Source organism: Lathyrus oleraceus, chromosome 6 (genome assembly GCF_024323335.1).
Source record: "Lathyrus oleraceus cultivar Zhongwan6 chromosome 6, CAAS_Psat_ZW6_1.0, whole genome shotgun sequence".
Lineage (NCBI taxonomy): Eukaryota > Viridiplantae > Streptophyta > Magnoliopsida > Fabales > Fabaceae > Lathyrus > Lathyrus oleraceus.
The window spans coordinates 494970571-494981262 of NC_066584.1; the positions used below are offsets into that span (position 1 = coordinate 494970571).

At 36.5% G+C, this 10692-nt stretch overlaps 1 protein-coding gene across 1 annotated transcript; it reads right to left on the minus strand.

Moving 5' to 3' along the window:
* Positions 1-1574: 1574 nt before the first annotated feature.
* LOC127096417 (uncharacterized mitochondrial protein AtMg00240-like) lies at positions 1575-1967 on the minus strand. The gene has a single exon (XM_051034988.1). It carries the CDS (start codon positions 1965-1967, stop codon positions 1575-1577), a length of 393 nt encoding a protein of 130 aa, XP_050890945.1.
* Positions 1968-10692: the final 8725 nt, after the last annotated feature.

The following is a 10692-nucleotide window of genomic DNA, read 5'->3' on the forward strand; positions in this document are numbered from 1 at the left end:
TTTGGAGTGTCTTGTAGTACTATTTGAGAAAAGTCTTGGGAAGAAAAGTAAGAGAAATAAGTACTTGACTTTTCACTATTATAGTCAATGATATTCTTTATGTCTGATTATAGTTATTGTACTTAAAATGTTTAATAAAGATTAAAACTTAAAAAGTAAAAGAAAGTGAATAGTTATATAGAATATCTAATATTACTAGAGGAGTTAGTTCATTAAGAATTTAAAAATTTAAATGCCTCTAGTTTCTTTTTTTTGTACAAGAAGAATGAGTTGAGTGCATTTGTGAATACATTAGAGTGAGGAAGTAATGAAAATGGATGGTGTTTTGGATGCAATTGATTGATTCTTTACGTAATTATAGATGAATAATTGATAAATGCGATTGGCGAATATAAAAAAGAATGATTAAGTTCTTCTTTTGAATTATCTATTCTTAGATGTAAGAACTTTTATAAATATTTATATAAAGAAATTGATTTAATTATGATCTTTATAAAATACAAAATTAGATGTTGGGAGTCATCCATCACAAAACAACCCACTTAGTCAAAGTAACTTTCAAACACATGGTTTTTCCAAACACATATGGTAGATGTAAGAACTTTTAGATGTTGGGAGTCTCAAATCGCAAGACTAATGATTTGTAAAAGAAACCCCAGATACTAAGAGTCTTCAATCAAAGTGATAAAGGTTTTATATTGCATAAAAATATATTAGTGGTTGAGATTATTCTTGTCGCAACGCGAACTATCACTACAATATCATAATTTTACCAATTAGATAAACAAGTTACCTTTGAATATCATTGCCCTCAAGATCAATTCTCTCAATTTCATAGACGGGAGAAAACATTAACCTTAAATAAAACTATATAATTATAATAAAAAACTCATTACAAAAACCATCACATAAGATTACATTGAATCACATATTTATGGTAGAATCATCAAGAGGAAGCCTAATATAAGGGAACCGACTCTTCATTCAAGGGCATTTATGTTTTACCATTGAAAAGAAAACTTAAAAACTTACTATTGAAAAAAAGAGGTAAAAGTTGTTATATTTTATTCGTCAGCCTTAGGCTGGTTTATATAGTGAAGATACAATTATTACAATTGATTTTCTTCTTAATGGAGAATAAAGAAAAATAAAGGTAGTATTAAAGATAATAATTAAACCGGAAATAATATATTTTCCAACACCCCCCCTCAAGTTGGTGCGTAGATATCTATCATGCCCAACTTGTTTATCAAATACTCAAAAGTAGGACTTGCCAAACTTTTGGTCAGGATATCTGCAGTTTGTTGACTTGAAGTCACGAAGGGTAGACATATGATTCCTACATCTAACTTCTCCTTTATGAAGTGTCGATCAATCTCGATATGCTTGATTCTGTCATGTTGAACTGGATTATGAACTATCATAATAGCAACTTTACTGTCCGAGTGCAATTTCAATGGAAGCTCAATTTTCATCTTAAGTTCTTCTAGGACTCTAAGGATCCATAATCCTTCACAAATACCTTGAGACATATCTCTAAACTCGGCCTCTACACAACTCCTTTCTACAACTCCTTATTTCTTGCTCCTCCATGTCACAAGATTACCCCAAACATATGTACAATATCCAGAGGTTGATCTTCTATCTATGATTGAACCTGCCCAATCGGCATCGGTGAAGATAGACACATTTTTTTCACCAGTCTTCTTAAAAAATAATCTTTTTCCAGGATTTCCCTTCAAATATCTCAGTATCCTATAGACTGCCTCAAGATGTTCCTCGAAAGGAGAATGCATAAACTGACTCACTACACTAACTGAGAAAGCAATATCAGGTTGGGTGTGTGACAAATAAATCAGTTTCCCAACCAATCTCTGATATCTCCCAGTATCAACAAAAACATTACCTTCTCCCCAAAGTTTAGCATTAGGATCCATAGGGGTATCTGCAGGACGACATCCACTCATTCCTGTTTGTTTTAACAAGTATATAATGTATTTCTACTGTGAAACTACAATACCATTTTTTGACCGAGCAACCTCCATACCTAGAAAATATCTCATGAATCCTAGGTCATGTAACACCCCTTTTTCTACCCCAAAATAATTAACATATAACCAGAGTAAATAAGCACGCATATAAACAAAAGGGCGTCACATCGACGTTTTCGAAAACTAAAAGCTTTCAAAAACCAACATCATTCATCATCAATATACAATACACCTGGTCATTTAAAATAACACATTTCAATGATCATGAATATTCAAGAATATGTGTTCGCAGCGGAAAATAATGAATACTCATGCATTTCATCAAATGATCCATGTCCCATACCATGATCATCTCTCAATAATCTCTTCAAAATAAACTAAAACCATAATCAGAATATTTGGCACCATGGCCTCTCAACAGCAATTGCAAATAAGCATGTTCACAAGTAATAACATAATACTTATCCAAATAGAATACGAGTTCAATACTACTAATCTACCCAGTGTTACATGACCAAAGCATTGACTCATTACCTAGTCTTCAAACTAAAATACGGGAACTCTCCGGCTAATCTCGATCGAGCTATCGTCCACTTACTTCAGCGATACTACTCCTGAGTATCTGCACGATACCCATTTAAAGGTAACATTCAAACAGAAAGGGTGAGAATTCAAATTATTATGAAAAAGTATAATAAGACACAATGATTAAATCAACAATTAAAGGAATTCATCACACTTCATATAACCATGTAAATAATATTAACCAACATTTATTTCACATGTTTCAAGCATCCATCAAAACTCAAGGAGTATAATATTCAAATCCAATATTATATTCCCAAAATTACACATAACTACAATTATCACATAATCACATACTTTGCCAAGTTATGTATCCAAACATCATCAAATTCAATTACCATATCTCATACACACATCACAATCACAATAATGCATACACTCAATTATCACATAACTCTAATGCGACTCAATGCAAGGCATGTGACTCTATGCATGTGGTACCGTAATGTAAACCCAACGTTTCACCGCTTTCCGATTCAATATCTAGAATCCAAGCCACCACTTTTATTTCCAATTAAGGATCAACGTCTGCTACACGTATTTCCAATTAAGGACCAACGTCTATATGGACCCAACGTTCCACCGCTTTCCGATTCAACATTTAGAATCCAAGCCACTACGTCTATTTCCAATTAAGGATCAACGTCTGCTACGCCTATTTCCATTCAAGGATCAACGTCTAATACCATGTGAACCCATAGTTTCACCGCTTCCACTATGAAGCCGACCATGCCATGAATGAATGTACAAATACCAATACATATGCAATTAAGATCATCTCTACCATCTTAACATTCCACATATCACCATAATTCAACTCTATGAATTATCCACCAATGGTACATATACATATTCATAACAATTACACGATTCACATAATATGCAATTAAGATCATCTTTACTATCTTAACATTCCACATATCACCATATATAAACTAATTATCAAATACGCACAATTAGATTTCATTCCAAAACGAATACAGCATTTAAAATCTCAATTTTTCACTTCTCAAACAGTGGTAACCGGTTAACGCTCGGTGAGTAACCGGTTACTGTAAAACAAAATTAACAGATTTTTAAGCAAGTAACCGGTTAACGCTCGGTGAGTAACCGGTTACTGTAAAACAAAATTAACAGATTTTTCAGCAAGTAACCGGTTAACGCTCGATGAGTAACCGGTTACTGTAAAACAGAATGCAGAATTTTCTGCGTTTTTCATCGTTTGAGGACTTTCGGACCTCCGATTTCGATTCCGTAAAAAGCTACACGTTCAGAAAATTATGACTCATACAATACCCTAAGTACATAACATTAATTTACAGTTTTAACACAATCAAATCACCATAAATCGAGAATATTCATCAAGACCTAACAATTCCAAAACCATGCAAATTAAGGATTTTAACCTAAACATGCTTCTACCCATTGACCCGATCATACTAACCCATAATAATAAGGATTACCCCCTTACCTCTTCAATTTTCTGGAAACCCTAGCTCCCCTCTTGTTCTTCCCTTCTTCTCCTCACTTTTCCTCTTCTCTTTCTTTATTGTTGTCAAATGATCAAGTGAATCCTAATTCTCACTCTCCTCCTCTTATATACTAGTATTCTATTTGGGCTTAAAGCATAATAACTCTAATTTAATTAATTGGCCCAATAAGACCTAATATTTAAATATCTCTAATTAGTTCAATTATATTAAACTAACACAATATACTCACCAAGTTAATTAATTCAATTATCTCTCATATCAACTAAATAATTAATTAACACACCAAATTAATTAATATAATCAATTATTATCCTACCTAACAACCAATTAATTAATCAACACTCCAAATAAATAAAATAAAATATAGTAATAATAATATAAGATATAATTACTAAAATTGGGTTGTTACAACTCTCCCCCACTTAAAAGATTTTCGTCCTCGAAAATTTACCTCAAACGAACAACTCCGGATACGATTCCTTCATCTTATCCTCGAGTTCCCAAGTAATATTGCCATTGGCGACTCCGTCCCATATCACTTTCACCAAAGCAATCTCCTTACCACGAAGCTTCTTCACTTCTCGATCTTCAATTCGCATAGGTGATGTATCGACCGTCAAATTATCCCGCACTTGAACATCATCTAATGGAACAACATGTGATGGATCCGCAATGTACCTCCTCAATTGAGACACATGGAACACATCATGAAGATTAGAAAGTGACAGTGGTAATGCAATCTGATATGCCACTTCACCTATCCTCTCGGAAATCTGATAAGGACCAATGAAACGCGGCGTCAACTTACGCAACTTCAAAGCTCTACCAACACCCGTTATTGGCGTAACTCGAAGAAACACATGCTCATCCTTCTCAAACTCAAGAGCTTTCCTCCTCTTATCATGATAACTCTTTTTACGACTCTGAGAAGCCTTCATCTTCTCTTGAATCATCTTAATCTTATCCGTAGTCTCTTGAATCAACTCGGGTCCAACCACAACACTCTCTCCCGATTCGTACCAACACAAAGGAGTTCTACACCTTCTACCGTAAAGAGCCTCAAAAGGTGCCATTCCAATACTCGAATGGAAACTGTTGTTATACGTAAACTCGATCAAAGGCAAGAAACTATCCTAATTTCCTCCTTGTTCCAAAACACAAGACCTCAAAAGATCTTCAAGTGACTGAATAGTCCTCTCCGTTTGACCATCAGCTTGCGGATGATATGCCGAACTCAAACACAACTTCGTACCCAAAGCACTTTGCAAACCTTCCCAAAACCTCGAAGTGAACCTCAGATCTCTATCTGAAACAATGCTCGACGGAATACCATGCAAACACACAATCCTCTCGATGTACAACTTAGCAAGTCTCTCCATCGAATAATCCATCCTCTTCGGAATAAAATGAGCACATTTCGTCAACCTGTCCACAACAACCCAAATCGCCTCACAATTACTCGATGTTCTCGGAAAACCCGAAACAAAATCCATAGAGATACTATCCCACTTCCACTCGGGAATAGATAATGGTTGCATCAAACCAGACGGCTTTTGATGTTCAATCTTTGACTTTTGACAAGTCAAACATGAATACACAAATTCCGCTACATCCTTCTTCATACCTTGCCACCAAAACATCTTCCTCAAGTCTTGATACATTTTAGTAGCACCAGGATGAATACTCAAACTACTTCTATGCCCTTCCTCGAGAATCCTCTTTCTCAAATCCGCAACGTCCGGAACACAAACTCGATCACGACACCTCAGGATACCATTCTCATCAATCCGAAAGTCACCACCTTTGTCTTGATTAATCAATGTCATAACATCGACTAATTTCAAATTTGACTTTTGACCTTCTCTAATCTCGTCAAGAATGCCACATGTAAGCTTCAACATACCAAGTTTAACACACGAAGACGTCACTTCACAAGCCAAACTCAAATCTCTAAATTGCTCCAACAATTCAAACTCTCGAATCATCAACATAGACATGTGCAATGACTTCCTACTCAATGCATCAGCTACAACATTCGCCTTTCTAGGATGATAATTCAAACCAAAATCATAATCTTTCAAGAATTCCAACCATCTCCTTTGCCTCATATTCAATTCTTTCTGATCGAACAAGTACTTCAAACTCTTGTGATCACTAAATACATCAAATCGCAATCCAAACAAGTAATGTCTCCAAAGCTTCAACACGAACACAACGGCAGCCAACTCTAAATCATGCGTCGGATAATTCCTCTCATGAACTTTAAGTTGCCTTGAAGCATAAGCTACCACTTGCCCTTTTTGCATCAGAACACCTCCCAAACCCAACAAGGAAGCATCACAATACACAACGAAAGTTTCTAACGGATCCGGTAAAATCAAAATAGGAGCCGTAGTCAATCTTCTCTTAAGCTCTTGAAAATTCGCTTCACACTGCGAAGTCCAAATGAAAGCTTGACCTTTCCTAGTCAACTGCGTCAACGGTAACGAAAACTTAGAAAATCCTTCAATGAACTTCCTATAATAACCAGCCAAACCAAGGAAACTTCTAATCTCAACAACCGACTTAGGTGCTTCCCATTGAGATACAGCTTCAATCTTCGTAACATCCACAAAAATACCACCACTCGAAATCACATGTCCAAGAAAACTTACTTCACTCAACCAAAATTCACATTTGGAGAGTTTAGCAAACAACTTCCTCTCTTTATACACCGATAACACAACCTTCAAATGCTCGGGATGATCCTCTTCGCTCTTAGAATAGATCAATATATCATCGATGAACACCACAACAAACTTATCTAGATAATCATGAAAAATTCTATTCATATAGTCCATAAATACACCAGGTGCATTACTCACACCAAAAGGCATCACGGAGTACTCGTAGTGACCGTACCTTGTCCGAAAAGCAGTCTTTTGAATATCCTCAGCCCTTACACGAATCTGATGATACCCAGACCTCAAATCAATTTTGCTAAACACACAAGCTCCAACCATCTGATCCATCAGACCGTCAATCCTCGGAAGTGGATACTTGTTCTTAATCGTCACTTTGTTCAGTTGTCTATAATCAACACATAATCTCATAGAACCTTCTTTCTTCTTGACCAACAGAACATGTGCACCCCACGGAGACACACTAGGACGAATAAACTTCTTCTCAAGCAAGTCTTCAAGTTGACTCTTCAACTCTTTCAACTCCGAAGCAGACATCCTATAGGGAGCCATCGATACAGGACTAGTTCCAGGAACTAAATCAATCGAAAACTCAACCTCACGTTCCGGCGGTAAATCACTTATATCTTCCGGAAATACCTCCGCAAACTCACAAACTATTGGCAATTCTTCAATCGTCCGCTTCTCACTAATATCCAAAGTTGCCAACAACATAAACAACTCGGCACCATCTTTCACCGATTCATCAACTTGCTTAGCAGACACAAACCAATCTTCCTTAGCACCAACCTCAGGAAAAATAACAGTCTTCTCGAAATAGTTGATATACACCCGATTAAATTCTAACCAATTCATACCCAAAATTGTATCAAGTTTCTCTAAAGGAAGACAAACTAAATCAATTCCAAAATCCCTACCAAAGATACTCAACGGACAATTCAGACACACATAGGAAGTAGAAACATAACCCATAGCAGGTGTATCAATAACCATACTTCTACGCATATCAGATAATATAAGATTCAGTCTCTTAGCACAATCCAAAGAATTGAAAGAATGTGTTGCACCGGTATCAATAATAACAGTCAAAGGTGTACCATTAATAAAGCACGTACCTTGGATTAACATATCATCGGTAGTGGCCTCCGCACCAGACAATGCAAACACCTTTCCCTTCGCTTGCTCCTTCTTCGGCTTATCACATTTGGTACTAATGTGACCTTTCTCACCATAATTGAAACAAGTCACACTTGGACCAACTCCACACTGGTTTGCTCTGTGACCATTCTTGCCACAATTGAAACACGTCACAAAATCCTTACAATCAACAGCATGATGACCTTCAACACCGCATTTGAAACACTTAAGTGGAGTAGAAGATCCTCCCCCACTTTGGTTCTTACCAAAATCAGATTGTTTCCTCTTGTCATCACACGGTTTCCCACGATCTTGGTTTTTCCCCTTCAAACTCTTGTAGAAAGAAGCACTCGCCCTACTATCCTCATCATAAATCCGACTCTTGTTAACCAACTCCGCAAAGCGAGTAATCTGTTGGTACCCAATGGCCTTCTTGATATCATGTCTCAAGCCATTCACGAACTTCAAGCATTTAGATCTCTCAGCATTAGCAGTATTGTAATGAGGACAATACTTGATAAGCTCCTAAAATCTAGCAGCATATTCAACAACAGTACCATTTTCTTGCTTCAATTCAAGGAACTCCACCTCTTTCTTCCCACGACAATCTTCTGGAAAATAGTTCTCCAAGAAGACCTCACGGAACAGAGCCCAAGTAACCTCAATGTTGTCTTCTTCAAACCTCTGAAGAGTGTTATTCCACCAATCTTCAGCTTCCTTCTCAAGCATATGAGTACCAAACTTCACTTTTTGAGCATCAGTACAGTTCATGACTCTGAAGATCTTCTCAATTGCCTTCAGCCAAGCTTGAGCTTTATCAGGTTCATGCCCACCCTCAAAGACAGGAGGAATGTTCCGCTGGAATCTACCCAAAGCACAGAACTCATCATCATCTCCATTTCGGTTACCAGCATTCTCTTGAGGGATCTGACCCATGGATTCAGCCAACATCCTCAGCGCCTCAGCAATGGCATCATCATTCCTGCCTGCAACCATCGTCCTGAACAGTGCGAACAATCAGACAAACAATATCGACCGTGTCAGATACACAAATCAAATATAACGGAATGGAAAACCCTAACGACTATTGACCAACTGGTCGACCATGCTCTGATACCACTAATGTAACACCCCTTTTTCTACCCCAAAATACTTAATATATAATCAGAGTAAATAAGCACGCATATAAACAAAAGGGCGTCACATCGACGTTTTCGAAAACTAAAAGCTTTCAAAAACCAACATCATTCATCATCAATATACAATACACCTAGTCATTTAAAATAACACATTTCAATGATCATGAATATTCAAGAATATGCGTTCGCAGCGGAAAATAATGAATACTCATGCATTTCATCAAATGATCCATGTCCTATACCATGATCATCTCTCAATAATCTCTTCAAAATAAACTAAAGCCATAATCAGAATATTTGGCACTATGGCCTCTCAACAGCAATTGCAAATAAGCATGTTCACAAGTAATAACATAATACTTATCCAAATAGGATACGAGTTCAATACTACTAATCTACCCAGTGTTACATGACCAGAGCATTGACTCATTACCTAGTCTTCAAACTAAAATACGGGAACTCTCCGGCTAATCTCGATCGAGCTACCGTCCACTTACTTCAGCGATACTACTCCTGAGTATCTGCACGATACCCATTTAAAGGTAACATTCAAACAGAAAGAGTGAGAATTCAAATTATTATGAAAATGTATAATAAGGCACAATGATTAAATCAACAATTAAAGGAATTCATCACACTTCATATAACCATGTAAATAATATTAACCAACATTTATTTCACATGTTTCAAGCATCCATCAAAACTCAAGGAGTATAATATTCAAATCCAATATTATATTCCCAAAAATACACATAACTACAATTATCACATAATCACATACTTTGCCAAGTTATGTATCCAAACATCATCAAATTCAATTACCATATCTCATACACACATCACAATCACAATAATGCATACACTCAATTATCACATAACTCTAATGCGACTCAATGCAAGGCATGTGACTCTATGCATGTGGTACCGCAATGTGAACCCAACGTTTCACCGCTTTCCGATTCAATATCTAGAATCCAAGCCACCACGTCTATTTCCAATTAAGGATCAACGTCTGCTACGCCTATTTCCAATTAAGGATCAACGTCTATATGGACCCAACGTTCCACCACTTTCCGATTCAACATCTAGAATCCAAGCCACTACGTCTATTTCCAATTAAGGATCAACGTCTGCTACGCCTATTCCCATTCAAGGATCAACGTCTAATACCATGTGAACCCACAGTTTCACCGCTTCCACTATGAAGCCGACCATGCCATCAATGAATATACAAATACCAATACATATGCAATTAAGATCATCTCTACCATCTTAACATTCCACATATCACCATTATTCAACTCTATGAATTATCCACCAATGGTACATATACACATTCATAACAATTACACGATTCACATAATATGCAATTAAGATCATCTCTACTATATTAACATTCCACATATCACCATATATAAACTAATTATCAAATACGCACAATTAGATTTCATTCCAAAACGAATACAGCATTTAAAATCTCAATTTTTCACTTCTCAAACAGTGGTAACCGGTTAACGTTCAGTGAGTAACCGATTACTGTAAAACAGAATTAACAGATTTTTAAGCAAGTAACCAGTTAACGCTTGGTGAGTAACCGGTTACTGTAAAACAGAATTAACAGATTTTTCAGCAAGTAACCGGTTAACGCTCGGTGAGTAACCGGTTA

Bases quoted from the DNA above. Each gene is read 5' to 3' on its own strand.
- LOC127096417 (XM_051034988.1), bottom strand. From the start codon at position 1,967: ATGAGTGGATGTCGTCCTGCAGATACCCCTATGGATCCTAATGCTAAA.